Raw genomic sequence first — 22,089 nt, 5'->3', positions numbered from 1 at the left:
TCACCACCGCCGTTGTATTGTCCTTCTACCAGACTCCATGGAGGTTGATTAGTTCGTTGCGTCGGGGACGCTTCTATTGTCAAGATCACAGGCAGCAAATAATCGCCGAGTATCTGTAAATGGTATAGATTATATAGACTGAAGCACCAGTTTTTATTGTATTTAAAAAACGTATTTTATTGTTTTAGTATTTGTATGCTGTTAGCCGCCCTGAGCCACTGGGTAGGGCGGGATAGAAATCCCATAATAAATAAATAAATATAAATAAAAAAATAATAGTATGAGAGATGTATGCAATATTAGGGTAATAAGACTGTAACTCAAGCTGGATCTCAGGGCCCACAATAAAATATGACTGTTGTCAAACTCCTGGGTTACTAACCTCTAGGTGGGGCTTCGAGTTCTCCTGGAATTAGAGGTTTTCTCCATCCTACATAGATGAGTTCCCCTGGAAAAAAATGACAGCTTCAGCAAATGATACATATGGCACCACTCCCTCGCAAAGCTCCCTTTCCTCCCTAAACTCTGGCCTCCATGGGCATTGCCCCCAAATCTCCAGGAATTTCCTAAGCTAGAGTTGGAAACCCTACTTACTCCTTCAGCTTGGACATGTGCATAAACACTTTTCTGATAGTTCTGTGGGAGCAAGGACACATTCTTTTTGTATAATGGGGAATGTTCATGCTTCCTAGTAGTATGGAACCTAGTAGTTCCATATGAATATGTCATGTTTAATATTTTCCCTTTTATTATCAAAGTCCAAATTTTGTGGATAAAATTTAGCATTCAGGACTGTAATTGAAAAGGTGGATGGATGGTTGCATGCTTCCAACATTTTAACTGATAAATCCTTGGCTTCCTTTAATTAAAGAAGTGATGGTAGTGAGCAATATTTTCCTTTCTGAAGTTAAACACTGATATCGACTTCTGTTGGTCACTACTAAGTTGCCAAGTAGGTTTATTGGCTAGTATTTCTGAAAATTAGATAATGTACATATGAACTGACTCTATTAATGTTATTTCTTTTATGACCACAGACTTGAACAAGAACAAAAGCTCCTGACAGAATTGCAGAGCGACTTAAACAAGTTTATTTTATGGTTAGATGAAGCAAATAGTGTCACTGGCATCCCTCTTGAACCAGGAAATGAACACCAGTTGAAAGACACTCTTCAAAAAGTGAAGGTAATCAGTCTCTGTCAGTTTGGTTGCTGAAAACACCTTTTTTTTCTTTAAGTCATAGCAGAAAGATATTTTTATTAGGCCCCACTGAAAGGTTTCAGAGAAACTTTGTATATAGTATTTTCTTATACCATATATTGTGTTGGTGTTCCTTCCCTTTCTACCAAACCCTGCAATCCTAGTTTAAGAATGGTAAATGTTTTGATTTTTTTGGTGCTTGACCCTGTAGTGACAAATGATGCGGAGTATACACTTATTATTTTGAGGTCTCCACAGTTATGAAAGGAATTTAATGCCACAACAGAGAAATAAGTACATTTTGCTATTTAGTGTCAAGCACTTGAAAAATAGTCCTGGTTGATTCCTGAAAGTTCCATGTGTACTAGAACCCATTTTTGCAGCAGCTAATGTCCACTAACAGCTTTGCAGAAAATTGAATAGATAATCATGAGAAGCAATTTATTTTAAAGATTTTTTTTTCAAAACCCAAGCCTCAAATGAAAACTGCAGGAGGCAAATGTAAAAAGCACACATTCAAGATGCACCTGTCTAATGGCAAGTTAATTATTATGTGTATTACAAATAGATGGAAATAGTCTTGAACAAAAACATCATACATGCCTCTTCAGGGCCTCTCATCAATAACACATGCATTTATTTCGTTATTTTGGCTTTTGCGGTTTTGAACACATGGGCTTGTCATCATAGTATAGTGACTCATAAAGAACATGCAAGAGAACATTATCAAACACACAAAATCTCATGGCTTATGCCAGAGGTAACAAACTCATTTGTTGTGAGGGCTGGATCTGACGTAAATGTCACTTTGTTGGGCCAGGCCATGCGTGCAACTAAATGTATCATAAAGTATGAGAGATATCCTCCAGTATATATAATGCTATTTTGGTCCTGGACTCCCCTGAACATTCCAACACACTCCAAAATCAGTTCGCTCTCTGATCTGTCATTCAGAGGGTCTCCCTATACACTGGCTGCTTTGCCTGAGTCCTGCCTCCAACATTCTAAACAGTTTCCTGCTCCTCTCCCCCCCCCCACAGCCAGTCAGAACACAGAGGTCATTTGCATATGTGGCCTGATTCACCTTTGCCTCAGAACACAGAGGTCGTTTGCATATGCGGCCTCACTGGCCTTTCCCTCTAACATTCTAAACAGTTTGTTGTTGATGTTCTGAGGTAAAATAAATTTCCCCTTAGTGTCTGTTGGGGGAAACCATGGTTGCAAATCTCCAGGTGAGGGTTAAAGATCACTCAGAATTACAACTGCTTTCCAGATGGCAGGGATCAGTTCCCCTGGAGAAAATGGTGGACTCTGTGTCCTTATATCCTGCTGAGATGGCCCCTGTATGACAGCCAATGTGACGTAGCAGTCAGGGCTTCAGATATTAAAACTGATGTCCAGATGACCCAGATCAGTTCTCTTGGAGACAATGGCTGCTTTGGGCAGTGGATTCTATAGCATTATACCCTACTGAGGTCCCTCCCCACCCCAAACCCTGCCCTCCCCAGGCTCTATCCCTCAAATCTACAGGTATGTTCCAGCCCAGAGTTGGCAACCGTGTAATTGGCTATGGTACCACTTTCCAGACCCTTGGAACCCAGAAAACGTGGCACAGTTGGAGAGGTGCTTTTCTACCTTAGCTGTGACTGCATAGGCCCAAATTAACATAAGCCAGCCTCCAGGCAGCACCTGGAGATCTCCAGCTATTAAAACTGATGTCCAGATTACCAAGATCAGTTCTCCTGGAGACAATGGCTGCTTTGGGCAGTGGATTCTATGGCATACCCTAGTGAGGTCCCTCCCCACCCCAAATCCTGCCTTCCCCAGGCTCTACCCCTCAAATCTACAGGTATTTCCCAACCCAGAGTTGGCAACCATGTAATCAGCTATGGAACTACTTTCCAGACCCTTGGAACCCAGAAAACATGGCACAGGAGGAGGTGCTTTTCTACCTTAGCTGCCACTGCATAACACCCCCCTCCCCCTCACAAAATAAGTCAGAGGTGGAGAGAACCATATCTGTTACCATGAGGCTGTCCTCCCATTCTACCCACTTGGGACAGCAAAATGACTTGAGACAGCCCTGCCATATAGCTAAGCAGAAGGAAAGAAAGATGGCTTGCCTCCCTCCATTTTCTGCTTCCCTCTGCTGCCCCACTAGCCACAGTCGGGACACTCATCTGGAGCTTCCTTCTAGATCTTGTTGTATTTCTTCCCACAATGAACATTACTCCTAGTAAACTTCATAAAGGTGATTTCAGATGTTGAGTGGCAATAACAGGTGAATGACAATAGCAAGCTTGATTGGATTAGGTGTAAAATACAGAGGGGTAAGTAGGCGTGGAGATACCATCATTGGTAATGAGACCTAGGAAACCTAGGTCTCAACCAATGCCTGCTATTGTTATTTGGCATCTGAAATCACTCCACTCTCCAAGATAAAAGGACCAATGGACTCACATTCTAACTGTATATGATGAAGTGAGCAGTGACTCATGAAAGCTTATGCCGTGCCACTGGTCATTAAGGTGCTACTGGACTCCTGGCTCCTTTCTACTAATAAAAGCCAAGACCTGGATGAGAGAGGGTGAGACAGTCACCCTGAAAGAATTTGCTCTACAAGGTTTCTCAGTCTTTCACCAGTCTTGGACAATGGGTCGGGGGGGGGCATGGCGGTCTTTGTATGGGAGTCTTTCTCTTTCAAGGCACTCCCCATGCAAAAGATCTCCAGTATGGATTGTGTTTGCTTGGTGTGCAATGCTGAGGAAAGTTTGGCTATCTGGCTGGTGTACCATCTGCTTAACGCACCAGCAGATACCCTGCTGAGCCACTTGGAGACAGTGGTGGGCTAGGTACTGGAGTTCCCCAGACTCTTAGCACTGGGGGACTTTACCATACGGTTACTGCTGCCTCCTCACAGGCTGTGGACCTGGTGCTTCCATGGCAGCACTGGGACTTTTCCAATTTGTATCAGGTCCCACTCATCAAGCAGGCCACACACTGGATTTGATCTTTGCCATGAGCTAGATGTGAGTCCAATTGATACCGAGGAAGTGCCGTGGTTGGACCACTTTGCTTTGAAGGCCCATCTGGGTATCCTGAGCCCTCCCTGTTTAGGCAGTGAGTTGATTTATGCTTGCCTGCAGAGATTTATGGACCCAATAGGGTTCCAGAATGCACTGCAGGATCAGATTCCCCCTGGTAGTTCCTTAGATGAGCTGGTATAAGACTGGCACAGCTGACTGAAGCCATCAACAAAAACTCTCTGATGCCCTCTGTGCTCCCACGCCACAATAGTCCCTTGGTATACTGAGGAGCTAAGGAGGATGAAATGGGAATTCAGACAGCTAAGGTGAGCTTGGCAGCAGAGTTGTGACGAAGCTGCAAGAACATCTTATAGGCCATTTATGAAAGCCTATGAGATAGCAGTGAAGAAGGACTTCTTCATGGCCTTCATTGCATCTGTTAGCTCTTACCCAGTACAATTGTTTAGGGTAATTCAGTCTTTAACATCTCTCACAGAAAGACCTCAAAATATTAGTGATTTGGCTATCAGCTGTGAGACATTTACAAGCTTTTTCATGGATAAAGCCTTATTGCTCTGCCAGGATCTGCCCACTAATGTTGATACAGTAAGTGAACTAGAGGCCCCGTGGCCATCTTCAGGTCCAGTGTTGGACCAATTCAGCTTGCTCTCATGGGCTGAGATAGACAAGATTATGGGTGCTATGAAGCCCACCACTTGCCTCTTTCATCCGTGTCCATCTTGGCTCGTTAAGGCCAGTGGTGACAGAATGTGGGCTCCTCTGGTGGACATTATAAATCTGTCCCAGAGCTCAGGTGTCTTCTTGGGGAGTCTAAAGGAGGCCATCTTTAGATCCTAGTGATTTGGCCAACTACCGCCTAGTATCAAACTTACCATTCCTGAGAATGGTAATTGAGAGAGCAGCAGTGGTGCAGCTCCAGGCTTTCTTGGATGAAACCTCAACCTTGGATCCCTTCCAGTCTGGGTTCTGTCTTGACCATGGGATGGAGACAGCTCTGGTTGCTCTCACAGATGTTCTTCACATGCAGCTGGATCGAGACAAGTTTTCTTGCAGAAAACTGGAAGATGTGGGAGCAAGCTTTCCAATTTTATGTAATTGCCAGTGCTACAGATAATGCTCCAGACAAGAGACTGATAGCTATATTGCTAAGTGTGATTGGTGAGGATGCCGTGAGGATATATAACACATTTGTTTTTGAGGAGGGAGAGCCCAAGACGTTAAGTGAGGTTCTTAAGGAGTATAAGAAATATTGTACTCCTCAGAAGAATTTGATATTTGAGCGTTATTGTTTTTGGACTTATCAGTGGAAAAATTTACAACTGAGCTCAAACTAAAGGCTCCCAGCTGTGAATTTGGCTCGACTTCTGAGGAGCTGATTAGAGATAAGCTGGTCTTTAGTGCTCCGGACAGATTTAAAGAGTTTTGAAAGAAACTGACCTTACCTTGAAAAAGGCTGTTGAACTCTGCCAGGTTGCTGAAGCTCTGGCCTCTCAATTACAAACAGTGGCAAACTCCTTGAAAGGTCTGTGAGGCATCTGCGTTATCCAGACAGGAGATTCATTTGCAAGCAGTGAGACAGCAAAAGGCACGCCCTGAAGATGGAGATGGTGTTGTGAGAGAACAGAACTGTTCATGCTATGGCACAACACACAGGTTTCAAAAATGCCCTGCTTTTGGCAAGATATAAGTGTGGGGAAAAAACAGTCTTGCCAAGTTATGTAAAACAGCTAGAGACAGTGGAAACCAAAACCTCCACAATTCAAAAGCAGATGTGCACAACTTGCTTGTAGGAGTGTTATCTTGCCACAGTGTGGGTGACGATCAAGTGGAAACTACTGGGTGGTGTGCCAATATAAATTTGAGAGGACTCAAAGTTAAATTCCAGCTAGATACAGGTGCTGAGACAAATATTTTGCCAGTTAATATATTTAATGCTCTCCCTGGACAGAAAATGTTGTCAAGTAGTAATGCAGTATTGATGACTTATGGTGGGACACGTATAAATACCATGGGTACCATTATTCTGACATGTTCAATGCAATGAAACGAAGCTGAGTTAATGTTTTATGTTACAGATGTTTCATCACTTCCATTGTTGGGGAGGGCAGCATGTGATCTGTTGAATTTAGTACATAAAATAGATGCTGTACAGTCAAAGGAATTGACTTGTGAACAAATGCTAATGATGTACAATGACGTTTTTGAAGGTCTAGGGGAGTTTGAAGGGTCCCATCATATACATATAGATCCAACAGTTCCCCCAGTAGTTCATGGATGCAGGAAGGTTCCATTTACAATACTGGATAGACTAAAATATATGCTGGTTCAATTGGAGGGTGCAGGAGTGATACCTAGGGTGGTAGGTCCCACAGACTGGGTAAATAGCCTGATGATAACAGAAAAAAAGAACGGGAATGTGCGTATGTGTTAAGATCCTCGCTACTTGAATAAGGCAGTTCGAAAACAGTACTACACTATTCCCACTGTGGAAGAGGTCCTGGCTCAGTTAGCAGGAAAGAAAGTCTTTACAATAATAGATGAAAAGGATGGGTACTGGCAAGTGAAGTTAGATAAGTCATCGACATTACTGTGTACATTCAATACCCCATGGGAAAGATAGTGACACCCTCATGGATCTAGTGACACCCTCATGGATCACTGCCTTGAAGTGGTGAAGGGGCTTGCGTGGTTTGATGAGGCTGTGGGCTATGTCGTGGAGGGCCACCCAGGACGGACAGGCCACAGAAGAACTCAGACCAAGTGTGATCCACTGGAGAAGGAAATGACAACCCACTCCAGTATCTTTGCCAAGAAAACCCCAGGCTAAAAGATATGCTGCCGGAAGATGAGCCCCTCAAGTCAGAAGGTGGGGAAGAGCAGAGGGCAAGTACAAGTAACCCCAGAAAGAGTGAAGCGGCTGGGCCAAAGCCGAAAGGATGCTCAGTTGTGGATGTGTCTGATGGTGAAAGGAAAGTCCGATGCTGCAAAGAACAATACTGCATAGGAACCTGGAATGTAAGATCTATGAATCAAGGTAAGCTTGACGTGGTCAAAAATGAGATGGCAAGACTGAACATCGATATCCTAGGAATCAGTGAACTAAAGTGGACAGGAATGGGCGAATTTAACTCAGAAGACCATTATATCTACTACTGTGGCCAGGAATCTCGTAGAAAAAATGGTGTGGCCTTTATAGTCAACAAGAGAGTGCAAAAGGCAGTACTGGGATACAATCTCAAAAATGACAGAATGATTTCTGTCCGATTCCAAGGCAAACCATTCAACATCACAGTAATTCAAGTGTATGCCCCAACCACTGATGCAGAAGAGGCTGAAGTGGACCGGTTCTATGAAGACCTACAACACCTCCTAGAACTAACACCAAAAAATGATGTCCTCATCATCATAGGGGACTGGAATGCTAAAGTAGGAAGTCAAAAGGTAACTGGAATAACAGACAAGTTTGGCCTTGGAAAGCAAAATGAAGCAGGGCAAAGGTTAACAGAGTTTTGTCAAGAGAACACACTGGTCATAGCGAACACCCTTTTCCAACAACCTAAGAGGCGACTCTACACATGGACATCACCAGATGGGCAACACCGAAATCAGATTGACTATATAATTTGCAGTCAAAGATGGAGAAGCTCTATCCAGTCAGTAAAAACAAGACCTGGAGCTGACTGTGGTTCAGATCATGAGCTACTCATTGCAAAATTCAGACTTAAACTGAAGAAAATTGGGAAAACCACGAGGCCATTCAGGTTTGACCTAGATCGCATCCCTGATGAATATACAGTAGAGGTGAAGAATAGATTCAAGGGTCTGGATTTGATAGATAGAGTGCCTGAAGAACTATGGACGGAGGTTCGTGACATTGTACAGGAGGCAGCAATCACCACCATCCCAAAGAAAAAGAAATGTAAGAAAGCAAAGTGGCTTTCTGATGAGGCTTTACAAATAGCAGAGGAAAGAAGGAAAGCGAAAGGCAAAGGCGAAAAGGAAAGATTTACCCAACTGAACGCAGATTTCCAGAGAACAGCAAGGAGAGATAAGGAGGCCTTCCTGAATGAACAGTGCAAAGTAATAGAAGAAAACAATAGAATGGGAAGGACTAGAGATCTCTTCAAGAAAATTGGAGAAATCAAGGGAGCGTTCCATGCAAAGATGGCCATGATAAAGGACAAAAACGGTAGGGACCTAACAGAAGCAGAAGAGATTAGGAAAAGATGGCAAGAATACACAGAAGAACTATACAAGAAAGACCTCAATGTCCTTGACAAACACGACGGTATAATCACTGACCTTGAGCCAGACATCCTGGAATGTGAAGTTAAATGGGCCTTAGAAAGCATTGCTAACAACAAAGCTAGTGGAGGTGATGGTATTCCAGCTGAGCTATTCAAAGTCTTAAAAGATGATGCTGTTAGTGCTGCACTCCATTTGCCAGCAAATTTGGAAAACGCAACAGTGGCCACAGGATTGGAAAAGGTCAGTATACATTCCAATCCCAAAGAAGGGCAATGCCAAGGAATGTTCAAACTATCGCACAATTGCACTCATATCACATGCTAGCAAGGTCATGCTCAAGATCCTACAAGCTAGGCTTCAACTGTACGTGGATAGAGAACTGCCAGAAGTACAAGCTGGGTTTCGAAGAGGTAGAGGAACTAGAGATCAAATTGCCAACATTCGCTGGATTATGGAGAAAGCAAGAGAGTACCAGAAAAATATCTACTTCTGCTTCATTGACTATGCTAAAGCTTTTGACTGTGTGGATCACAACAAACTATGGCAGGTCCTTAAAGAGATGGGAGTACCAGACCACCTCACATGTCTCTTGAGAAACCTGTATAAGGGTCAAGAAGCGACAGTTAGAACCAGATATGGAACAACTGATTGGTTTAGCATAGGAAAAGAAGTATGACAAGGATGTATATTGTCTCCTTGCTTATTTAATATATATGCAGAGTACATCATGTGACATGCTGGCACCTCAGACATGCAGACGATACCACTCTAATGGCAGAAAATGAAGAGGACCTAAACAGCCTCTTGCTCAGGGTAAAAGAGGAGAGCGCAAAAGTGGGCTTGAAGCTCAACATCAAAAAAAAAAAAAACCTAAGATCATGGTATCCGGACCCTGCTTATCTAAATGGGTCTTTCTGAAAGAAAATAAAATCCCAGATAGCCACAGAGAAATCTAATCCAAAAACACACACACACAACCTTTTCAGACTAAGCCAAAATAATTTCCTTTTAATTCTCCATTCCGTATGGTATGTGCCATATGGATTTCATACATGGATTGATAAATGCCCTCACACAAGGTCATTTCTTTGTAATAAATAATTATGAACACATATCACTCACTACACCGGTAAAACTTGATTTGTGGGTAGTATTTTGTGTTTAATAGGACTAGATATATCATTGAATGTCTACAGATATTCTTGAGGGCAGAAGACACTTGGTTGTATCTAAAGCAACAAACAGTACAGGCATCAATTACAAATTGAGGCTAAAATAAGTTACTTTGTTCAAAGATTTATTGAAGAATGTATCATTCTTTAAAGCTTACTTTTTGTAATTAGTGTGTTGGTTTGAATGTATAACTGTTCTTATGACCTTTATGTATATTTTTATTGTTATATTTGTTTTATTGTTTTAATCCTACCAATAAAATGTTAATGAGAAAAAAAAAGAATGCACTGTAAGTTTAGGAAAACCCACTATCTTGCTGATTGCTGTTGTAAGTAATGTTGCCATGACATTAAAATTGTTATGAGGTAACTAATCTACAGTATGTGATCCTGAGTATGTTTTTTCTAGAATTGAAAGGAATCCAATTGTTTATAAAACATTGCTGTTTAAAAAGCAGATTGCTATAGTGGCCAATAATTGCTTTAGCATGAATTCTATGTGCATCAACAATTCAAGGCAGAAGTAGCATGTAGCTTGGGCTCTGATTTGTTTGCCTCCAGGTGAAAATGGAAGGAAGAAAGAGTGGGTTTTAATAAGAGGAAAATGTTTAGCTTTAATTATTTTATTTTTCATATCTTTAAATTCAGTACACATCTTTCAGTTCAAGGGAAAACCTCTCTTATGCTATTAATCCAGAACTGAATGTGCTGCTTTATTTCTTACCATGTTACCCTAGAAACCATTTTTCACTTTGTGTATCTATCAGGGAGAGAAAAATGATTTGCTTCATCATAACTGTAAAACAGCACGTTTTTGCTAACTCTTAATGCCACAGAGCACTCCAGTAATGATTGAGCACTGATTTAAGTGATTTGAAGAAGGGCTATCAACATTTGTCTATGTAGTGGAATCATTTAATGGAATATGCTTTTCTACACTGCTTCTTGGACTTGTCACAGCATAGCTGAGGAAGTGGAACAAAAATGCATATTAAAAAAAAGGAAAAGAAATTAATGAAACATCCTTGTTCTGATTTCTTCCTAAGTAGAGAATTGGCAGTGAGGATGGCAGAACGTTTCTGTACTTACTGTTCTTTTTCATTTTACCAAAGTTTGGAAGTCCTGCTCAGAGCACTGAAATTACACATCTAAATATGTTACAGCATATATTAGGCCTCAAAAATTGTTTTTGTTGAAACCCAAGCCTTGCAAATGTGTATGTATGGAATCCTTAAAAAAAATCTTAAAGCAACAACTCCCAGTCTAGCTGTACTCGTGCTGTAATGGGACTCTGCAGCTCAATGGATGTCCAGTAGAAAGTGAAGAAGTGAAGAAAAACAACATCTGGATATACGTCTATGATTTCTGTTGTATTCTCAATCTACTCAATCTACAAATTCTTCATGTGTTTGTCAGTAATCCGAATTACAAGCCTGTAGGGTCATCATCGCTTATCTGATGAAGGGAGCTTCGATGCTTGAAAGCTTATACTACAAAAATCGGAACTTGAATCAAGCTCTTCTACTGTGGGCCAACATGGCTACCCTGTGAAACTAACATCAACACTAAAATATATGTTCAGTTGTTGTTGCCACCTAATGGCCTAGTTACTCATCGTTGGGGAATGCCTTTGGGCAAGTCTGAGCAGGAGTATGGGAGTTGGTTATTCCTGTTTCTAGCCTGGCTACCCTATGTAAGCCGCCCTGAGCCTGCCTTGGTGGGGAGGGCGGGGTATAAATCAGAAAAATAAATAAATAAATAAATACACTAGCAATAAATATAAGTACACCCACTCTGCTTGGCTGACATCACAATCACTGTATTGTATGCTGTGGCTCAATGGCAGAGTACATGTTTTGCAAGCAGAAAATCTAGGATTGCCTGGTCCCTCCTGGGGATGGGGGGTGGATTTATCAGGAGCAGGGAATTTCATCCAACAATTCAGCAACATGCCATGTGACTTCCAATGTGACCCAGAAGTGATGTAGGCATATCAGAGACATTGGGGCAATGCTCTGGTTTTGGGGCAATAACTGTATGGTAGAATTAGCTTCTACCATGGAGTTTTTGTCCAAAAACGAGAGTGTTGCCCTGACGTCCCCAACATGCCTACGCCACTTCTGGGCCACGTTAAAGTCATGTAGGCATATTGCTAAAACATCAGGTATTCCTCCCTTTTTGGGGGGTAAGGCCCCCCTGCTGGCCAGCTGATCATCGGCAGAGAAGTGGGACCTGGCAACAGAGGACTCTTGCCCCCACCGGGGGTTCTGGCAACCCTAAGAAAATCTCAGCTCCAGTTCTTCTTGCCAGTTAATAGATTTCAGATAGCAGTGTTGGGCGGGGGGGAATTATCTGCCTTATAGCCTGGAGAACTGCAGCCAATGATAGTAGGTAGTACTGAACTATACTGTTTTGGTATGGCAGCTTCATATGCTGATATAAATTCATGGAAAGTGAAGAAGATAGATTCTCTCACATTTTACCCGGAGACCCTCTAGCTCCCTTTTCATATGTTTAGTGAACATTACCCAAGACTGATTCTAGGGGTCCCAAGCAAGAAAATGTAGGAGCCCTGCTTATCAACCTATTTAAACTGTATTCTCCAACCTCATTTATTCATGTATTTTAATCCTGACAAGATGGAAATGCTATTGATGAACAGAAAGTCTGACCTGGGCCTTAGTATCACCTGTTGTGGATGGGGTTGCACTCCCCTTGAAGAAACAGGTCCGTAGTTTGGGGGTACACACAGACACAGGCCTACTGCAAAGTCCGGTGGATGGCTGCACGCTGAGCAGTCGCACCTCCTGAGGGTGAAACTGAGTACAGGCGGAAAGGAGGGGGGCGATGTATCACACTCCCCCCAGGAGACTGGCAAAAGCCTCCTGGCCAAGGGACTTCTGAGGGGTTGCCTCTTCCCCAGCACGATGCTGGAGAATCAAGGCACTTCTTCATCCCCATGGTCCCTCCATCTGTGTCTGTTTGGAATTAGTGAAGCTGGCCGGGACAAGCACAGGAGGTCGAGCAGTGGAAAACGAAAGTAAAAGAGGTCGGATGGCCGATAATGAACGTGAGTCAGATGAAAGCGATTTGATAAACTAAAAAGAAAGCTCCCCCCAAACCCCCCGGACTAGAGGGCAAAGCGAGCAGGGGAGGGGCACAAACTCTAAGTGAGATCGGGGGGGGGGGAGCAGAAGCAAAGCGGTTAAAAAACTGCTGGAAAGATTTACCAAGGCACACATGAGTGGTGGAGGGCAAATTCAGAGACTTTTAAAAGTTGGGCAAAAGTAAACAATCAAAAAAGATGGCGGGAAAGAGGACGGAGAAGGAGAAGCTTTTAAAAACGAAAGGAGCTGAGAGTCCAAGACCGGAAAGAATCACCGAGTTGGCTAAAACGATGGCAGAGTCCCTGTGCCCCCTGCCCTGCTGGAGCAGATGACTAATCTTCAAGAGCAGCTGTCAAAAATGAATAAATGGATATCTACCCAGCAGACACAAATCAACAATACACTTAAAATTCTGGACAAAACAACAGAGAAAGTGAAAGAGTTTGATGCCACCACACAAAAGGTGAAGAAAAAGGTGTATAAATTGGAAAAGAAGCAAAACTCAACAGAAGAACAGCTTTTACAAATACAAATGGAAAAAGCAAATCTGGTTCTTCGCTTCCAGGATGTCCCAGAGAGCAAAGGAGAGACTCTGAAGCATATGATGAGCGAAGAATTGGCCCCAGTGACAGATTTAAAGGCGGACGATCTTATGAGCGAAATGGATGTGGGGAATCTGCCTGGGGAAATTGTGGTGAGATTCTCGAAGAGGCACGTAAGGGATTGTATCCTGAGAGTGACGGTGGGGACACCTTTGAGAATTGAGGACAAGACTAATCGGATTTTGAAAGATATCCCATTTGAAATAAGACAACAGAGAAAGAAGTATAAAGATTTATAGGTGGTTATACTCAGATGGTTATAAAGGTTTATAGGTGGTTATACTCAGAGGGCGTGACCTTTAAACTCCAGGAAAAGAAAGAAAAGATTGACTCTGTGGCAAAAGCACAAGACTTTTTGAGAGCACAGCGGGGTGAGCCAGAGGAGGTGGATAAAGAGGAAAAGGACAGTAAGTCCAGTGCCGAGCTGGACTCGGGGTCCTCTGGTGAGAACTCTCTGTCGGAGAAAGGTGAAGCGACTCCTAAAAGTCCTTACAAACTGTGGAAGAGACAAGACAAGAAGAAATGAAGGTTGAAAGACTCTGAATGGAACTCTGATAAATAAGATATTTTAACATGGAGATGCTGAGGGAATCTTTCTTAACAGTTAAATTTAAGATTTAAAAGTTATAAAAGCGTGACTGACTAAGTTCATAGAATGTAGCATTTAAAGGGATGGTATAGTATATAAGCTATTTTGAAGATCTCCTCTCTTGGGTTTTTAGTCAGTAGTGGTTATCTTTACTTTCTCCCTAAATGTAGTACCCCTCCCTTTTTTCATTGTAGTTTGTAGTCTATATATAAAATGCAATTAAAAAATCCCCTTCGGGGGGCCAAAAAAAAAAGGAATTGTGAGCTAGGGACAGTATATATTTAAATGCGTTAGGGCATTTGATTTCTTTTATTTTCATCCACTTACTGTTATTATTCTGCACCTTGTTGTTTGACCTCCTATAAAATAAACCTTTTCCTTGTTTCACTCTGCCTGGTCCTCACGCCTGTTATTCAGCCAAAAGGGAGATCTGAAGGTCTTGGGAGGGTGCTCTGGGCCTTCTCAAGGGAACCTACATCCAGAGTGGTGGCAGCTTCAGATGACACCCCACCTGAGTCATGACAACTCTATATGGGATTGCCCTTGAATAGTGTTTGGAAATGTCAATTGATGCAGAATCTGCCACCAGGATGCTGACTGAAGTGAATCGTTGAGACCACATTACTCCAGATCTTGTCATTTACACAGGCTTCCAGTACGTTTCTGGGCACAATTCAAGCTGCTGGCCAGGGCCAGCCCATCACAGAGAATTTTTAGGCAGCGGCCTTAAGAGGGGGCACCCCACTGGCCTGCCACCCCTCTCCCCCCTTGCCTAAACAGGGTAAGCGATGCTGCTGCAACCCCGCACAGCGGCGGCAGAGACCAGCTTCCAGGCGTGCTCCTCTGGGGACTCCATGCTGCTCTGGCCTCCAGCAGGCCCCCTGCCGGGCTCCGCCCTCCTTCCCACGCAGCTCCACCCTGCCCCACACTCCGGCACCAGCCTCGGGCAGCAGAACCTCCCTGCTGCCACCCTCACTCACTCGCTGGCTGCTGTGCGCCTGCCCGCCGCTGAAGCCATGCTGGGCAAGGACTACATGCTGGCCATCATCCTGGTCAACTGCAACGGCCGCCCCCAGTGCAGGAAGGGGTGGCTCGGGGGGCCCCTTCCTGGAAGGAAAGCAAGCAAGCAGCCGGGCTGAGGCCACCCCCAATGGCACCCATTCCCTTCTTCCCTCTTTTTCTTTTTCCATGGGGCTGTCGTGCTGGGGTAGGGGGCACACCGGGGGGCACCAGGAAATTGGTGGATGCACCAGGGGGCACCAGAAGGTAGCATCGCCTAGTGTGGAAAAAAACCTGGATCCAGCCCTGCTGCTGGCATTGCCCTTTAAAGCCCTACATGGCTTGGGACCAGGATACTTATGAACCTTCCTGACCACTGTGGTGATCATCTAAGTCCCTAATTTGGGTGGGCCCAGTTTCTGAGATTAGGCTGATGGAAACCTAGAAGAGGTATTGGTCATGTCATGAAAACTCTAGAACTCTGTCCCCTTCTGTTGCCATCTTTTTGTTTTGTCTTTTTTGTTTTATCCTTCAATGATTCCTTTTTCCTGCCCTGTTTTTAATTGTTATTTTCATGTATGAGTATTTTAACTTGGTTTTAATTGTTAGAATGTGTTTCTGTTTGGTTTTAATGGTCTTTTTAAAGATGTATTATGTATGTTTTTAATCTGTTAGCTACCTTGGTGGCCCTGCTGAGAGCAGAAAGGTGGGGTATAAATTTTGTAAATCAATAAAATAATTATATCGACATTAACATAGAACCAGAAAGCAGACCTTAGTGGTTGTTGCTATTTAGTGCTGCCAGTCCTGTTCACTTAACCAGCAAATGGATAACAACAGCTGCTAGATGTGGCAGCAGCAACCACCACATACCGAAGAAGTACAGGAATGCAAGTGGTGGCAGCTGCTTTTTTTTTTCTTCTTAGTAGTCATCACATTTGCTTACTCAAGCATGTCTGGAGGAAGGTCACAAGAGATCACTATTCCTATGTCATAGCTAGTCTGCAGGTCCTCTCAAGGTGTGAGGGCTTCAGCAGCTGCCTGATAATGTCAGCTCTAGATACTGACTGACACAGCAGAGAAGTCTAATATACAATTAATGAATCTCCTGTTGTTGTTGGGTGGTGTTGTTGTTTTTTAACCTGTAAAGCTCCCAGTGGCCAAATTCTGGGGATCATTAGACCAGGGCTCATCCTGTCCCAGTCACCAGGTTGTCTTGGTGCCTGGAAATTGCTTTGCGGTGCCTTGTATTTTCATCAATGATTTTATTGTAGTGTGTCTCCACAATCCACATTGAAGTACAAAACTTATTTATCATTTCACATCAGAAGGTTCATAAAGTTCTTGTCATTGCTTGTTCATATGTTAACTTTACCTCATTCAGTGGTGATAGATGAACCAGTTGCTTTCTATATAGTCTCTAACAGTCAATGCAATCAAGCTTTTTAAAGCAATAACAAAGTTCTAAGAAACTGGGGAGAGGCTACAGCATCAGACCAGAGGCTGTTTGTTAAAAGTGATGGCAAGCAGGGTTACCACCTATACAGCAGCACTTTTGTCATAGCTTTAATAAAATAATGAGACACTGAGAAGAGTTTAGGATTAGGTTTTGTGGTAGCAATAAGTAGAAAATATGATTTTTAAAATACAAAACCCTGATTCCTGAAAAATGAGTCTGGCTTCTGAGTGTTTGGGTTGGTTCATAAAGTCAAAGAAAAATTATCAAGGCCAGAATTAGACATTAGGGGACGGCATTTTTTCTCTCTCCTGAGATTTTTTTCATTCCTTTCCCACTATGGCTTTGACACTGTGGTGAGCATCTGCCTCTGAGGAAAGTCTTCCTGATGCAGAGGCAGGACTTACTCCCCACCCCCCAAGGCATTGCAACCTAGAACAAAAGCTGTGTATATTTTGTGCTGAATTGAGCTCTGGAGTCTAGTTACTTCAGCTGATAAACTAATCAATAGAGGTGAAGATAAGGGAGCTGAAAATTCTACTACAGTTCATTTTAGATGTTGCATTTGTCTGTTCCAGTTAAGAGTGGAAGAACTGCCTCTACACAAGGGAATACTGAAACGATTAAATGAAGCTGGAGGAAAAGCACTTGGTAGTGCATCACTGAACCCTGAAGTAAAACATAAGCTTGACACCAGACTCAAGGAGGCTAACCATCGCTGGATAAAGGTTAGGCATATTAACAAGTGTGGTGTGTATCTGTAACCTGTTACAAGTTTTCCTAGTATTTTTCAGTAAGGCTTTTTATTTTTATTTTTAATTCTTTCTACGTGTATACCCAGACTTACCAGTACATCTTTATAAGTTAGAGAAATAAACAGGCCTGAAAAAATGAGGGAACCTGCACTTTCTGACTCCGTCTCTGGGGAGTCATTTTACTATTTTACTTGGGTGTTGCTGCTGTGGCGTAGGCTTCTTTCATGTTGAATATCAGCAACAGTAGTTTTGTTGCTTCACACTTCAGGTTTGATGACAGTCCTCGCATTGATTTGTACAGTCTTTTTACATGTCTCAGGCTGATGGTGGAGTAAAAAGAGGATAAATCTGGACAAACACGATCCAATCAGTAAACAAGTATAAAGCCAACAGTCGTGATAGTCTGACCCACAAATCAGTCATTAAGACTTATAAAGAATGCTATCTATGTATTACAATCTGAAGCATTACAACATGATAAATGAAGGGATTCCTTACAAGACCAGTATAAGTAATTACAAAGGATAATATATGTGAAGCAATTTGATCCATGAACACCCTATATAAATTATAAGTATGATGATGATTAAATTATTTCCACTGATTGGCTTAGTAACACAAATTTGCCTTACTGACACAATTCAAGATGCTTGATTTGACAAAAGGCCATACTTTTGTGTGTGTGTACTATGCCTACAAAATACAAAATAAATGCAAAAAGGCTAACCCCTTCCCCAGTTATCCAATTCTAGCATGCTGGATTTTGATAGGCTATAGGGTATTCGTGCAGACTTTGATTAATGATGTCATATTAACCTTATGCCTCCTAAAATGGCAAGAATTCACTGGTTCCTTCTGTATCAGCTTTAAGACTCCTTATTCTTTGCAATATTGTGATCTTGAGGAATCTATGACTGCATCCATACACCATTTGGATACTGTGTTATCACTGCATTATAGCAATAATTTTCAACAGGATTGTCTTCTCCACATAGGATAATTTGATTTTGAATGATTGCTATAGTGCAATATCAAGTAGTGTGTGGATGCAGCCCAGATCAGCTGCAAAGTCCAAATGTATGCAAAGTCCAAATGTGAAAGGAAGGTATGCAGCCTTTTCATGTGATAAAATTAGATTTCTCTTGAGGTAAAGGACATTTAAAGAAATGGATGGTGGAAAGTGATACTTATAGCTGTAAAAGAACATCAAAATCTCATGTCATAATCTATTCAGATTTTGATTCTCTTATTAGTTATATGATTTAGATTAAATCTTTATTAAGTAAAGAGGAAATCTTAGTAGCCACATTAAAAACTTTCCTGTTTAGCTATGCAAGGTTAAGGGAGTGGAGATTATGGTATCATAATAACAATTCTTGTGAAGAATTAGAGCTATTTATATAAAATTATGACTTTCCACTATTACAAAATATAGAGTTCATATCTTTTGAATTATTCAGGCACCAAGATGTCAATTAGGTTACCTTAATTAGTTCTTGAACTAACATACTAAAGATCAGTTTTTCAAATGTTTTAGATTAATGCTTAATCCCACCTGACGTAGACCTTTGATGTACATGGATATTAATTATTCTGTAAGAATTACAGAGAAAGCTGTGAACAGAAAGACACAAGGAGAACATATATAAAATTTAACAGTTTTTATACCTGCTAACAATTACTGGAAAATCATTGCAAATTAAATTGTGTAATTTATATTTTATATATTGAAGGACTGTAAGATGAAATTTAACATTCAATGTATTATTTTAGGTAATATTTCTATTTCTTCAAACTGCTCCAGCATTGTCACCATATTCAATGATTTTTAGAACACCTATTATTATTACAGGATTGGCCTTTATTGTTCAGTTTTCTGGAAGAAACAACAGAAACAACATTGTAAAAAACAAGTTACATTAGTTTGGACTGATTTGTACAGGTGTGCTGATTTATATAGGTGTTGTTTGAGAACATCTGTGGATACTTGTTTCCTGGAAATAAAACCTTCTTGTTTCAATTTCCATGATTTCCATGATTTTGTAGCACTATATGGATCCAGTACAATTGTGTGTAGGCCCTGGAAAACCAGTGCAATATAATTGCCACACTCTTTAGCACAGAATTTGTCTGTTGTATGAAGAAGTATGTCCTCTTCATACAAGTTGAAAGCTGGCTCTGGGGCCAGCATGAGTCTAAATCCTAATTTTTAGCAAAGATTAAAGTAATATTTTGTGAAATTAAACCATATTATGCACACACATCTATTTAATATATTATCTAAGTGAATGTGTTTCTAATTGTTTTCTTTTTCATCTGGTCCCAAGCTGTGTTATGAGTGAAAATAATTGTATTATACTTAACAGGATTAAGAGAGTGGTATGATTTATCAAGCAGGGAGGAGGGGCCTCCTGGCTGTGCCACTCAACAGGGCTCTGCGGAATGCGTGCTGCCGCCAGGAGAGCGCCGTCCCCCGCAGCCCCACTGGTTGCACTGCCTTTCCCCCGAGGCCGCTCCAGGCGCGCCCCCGCACACTTCAGAGCCTTGCGCTTCCCCCAGCACGCGCCGGAGCCAGGCCGCAGAGCCAGCGAGCAAGGGCGAGGCGCGCTTGCGGTCCGGCCGTGGCACGCAGGGCAGCAACGGCTCTTTGGCCCACGGGGGCGGGGCACAGTTTGGCACCCCTGAGGGCCAGCGCACCAGAGCTCCAGGCCTTTTGGGGACTGTTGAACTTTTACCACTCCTAGTTCACCTAGCGGGCTAGCCGGCCCTGGCCTGGAGTCAATTAATACGAAAAGATTTGTAAACCATCAAAGTGGATTCAAATCAGAGTATTTATTAACTCCAAGCATCCTGTTTGTAACAGGTAAAATTGAGTTTTATATACTTAACTAGCAGTAAAGCCCGTTGTGAAAGCAATACAACGGGATCTAGAAAGAGGCTCTGGGGCAGTGCTCTGGCTTTGGGCAAACAGTGTCAATTTGCTGTGGTGACCTCAGCAGGGTATAATGACAGAGTCCACTGTTTTCTCCAGAGGAACTGATCTCTGCTACCTGAAGAGCAGTTGTAATTGTGAGTAATCTGTAGCCCTCACCTGGAGATTGGCAGCAATTGTTACCCAGGACAAAATGGCTGGTTTGGAGGGTGGAGTCTATGGCATTCTACCTGTCTGAGGTCCCACCCCTCTGCAAACCCCACCCCTCTCCAGGCTCCACCCCTCAAATCCCCAGGAATTTGTCAGGATGTAGTTGGCAACCCCATCTCCTTCCCAGGTAGCCATCAACCTACCATTATCTGCCCCTTTGACTTCAGCTGACTTCTGCCCTCCCTTCTGCAGAGCAGTTGTAATACTGAGTGCTCTCCAGCCCTCACCTGGAGATTGGCAACAATGGTTCCCTATGTGGGACTGACTGGTTGGGAGGGTGGAGTCTATGGCAGTGTACCTGTCTGAGGTCCCACCCTTCCTCAAACCTCACCCTCTTCAGGCTCCATCCCTCAAGTCTCCAGGAATTTCCCATCTGGAGTTGGCAACCCTATCAGGACTGGCCCCAATGTGTTTTCTCCCAAAGGCCAAAGTAGGTGACAGGACCAAGCTTAGTTGCCTACCAACAGGCACTGAGGGGAATGTAGGGTTGCCAGCTCTAAGGAGGGAAATACCTGGAGGTTTGGGGGGTGGATTCTGTAGAGGGCCGGGCAACGGAGGCATCGGCCTTCCGTCGCCCGCCTTGCCCCCCCAATCTCGGCCCGGGCGACCGCGGCTCCTGCCAGCGGCCGTCCGACTCCAGACCTCCCCGCGGCCACTCCAGCCAGGCGACGGAGACATCGGCCTTCCATCGCCTGCCTCGCCCCCACCCCCCGAATCTTGGCCGGGCGACGGAGGCATCGGCCTTCCGTCGGCCGCCTCGCTCCGACCCCCCGAATCTCGGCCCGGCCCCCCTCCCCTCCCACCCCCCCATGCCAGGGCTGGCGAGTGTTGGATCCCCAAGCATCGAGAATAAATCCACGTTTTCAAGAAAAGCAAAATTTATTTCAAAGCATTGGAAAGACACTCAAACACGTTCTTTGTTAGAACTGGGGATACACAGGTAGGGCAAGCATAATAAAGGAAATTCAAACAGATACAGATCCAATGAATAGCATTCCCGCTGGCGGGCTAATGAAACGGTTGCGCGCCCAGTCCATGGGAACCAGGCAGAACATCAGACAAAACACAGGTGCAGGACTCATGAGAAAAGCAATAGGCAAGCATTACAGCATCTTCTCCCCCACACAACCTCCAGCAGTTATCTTGTGCATTCCAACGCAGGAGCAGGATGATAGAAAACAAGCCGGGTGCAACAGGGAAAGGATATGTACACAGAGGTCACAGAAAACAGAATGGCAGCTTGCTGACAGATTGTAAATTGAAACGTGGTAAACTCTGGTACCTCATCGAATGGGTTGATTTCGGTCCCCAGCACCGCGAATGGGTGGAAGAAGGGGATATTCGGGCCCCTTACCTGATCCGTAGTTTCCACAAGAGGTTCCCGGACAAACCGGGAGGTCTCCCGCCCAGCCCGGGAGATCTCCCGCCCGACCCGGGAGGTGTGTTGTAAGTGTATTTTAAGGGGGGCAGTATGTCAGCAAGCTGCCATTCTGTTTTCTGTGACCTCTGTGTACATATCCTTTCCCTGTTGCACCCGGCTTAGTTGGGGGTTGAAGAGAATGGTTTGATGTCTGCTGGGCCAAGATTGGCAACAATAGTTCCCCAGGAGCAAATAGCTGGGTTGGAGGGTGGAGTCTATGGCACTGTAACCTGTCTGAGGTCCCCCTCTACGGGCTCCACTCCTCAAATCTCCAGGAATTTCCATACCTAAAGCTGGCAACTTTATCTCCTCCCCTCTCAGCAGCCTCTTATTAGGCAAAATTCTGTCTTTC

General features: G+C 43.3%; 1 protein-coding gene across 1 annotated transcript in view; it reads left to right on the top strand.

Moving 5' to 3' along the window:
• LOC107121128 (dystrophin-like) overlaps positions 1-22,089 on the top strand; it is a 230,112-nt gene that overhangs the window by 102,422 nt on the left and 105,601 nt on the right. The window contains exons 4-5 of the mRNA XM_015423996.1: positions 1,038-1,185; positions 16,999-17,148. Coding sequence (XP_015279482.1) covers positions 1,038-1,185; positions 16,999-17,148 — 298 coding nt within the window. The remainder of the gene's footprint in view (positions 1-1,037; positions 1,186-16,998; positions 17,149-22,089) is intronic.

The sequence above is a fragment of the Gekko japonicus genome, unplaced genomic scaffold, assembly GCF_001447785.1.
Source record: "Gekko japonicus isolate JY-2015 unplaced genomic scaffold, Gekko_japonicus_V1.1 scaffold2344, whole genome shotgun sequence".
NCBI lineage: Eukaryota > Metazoa > Chordata > Lepidosauria > Squamata > Gekkonidae > Gekko > Gekko japonicus.
The sequence above is the reverse complement of the archived record's forward strand: the minus strand, read 5'-3'. Positions and strand labels throughout refer to the sequence as shown.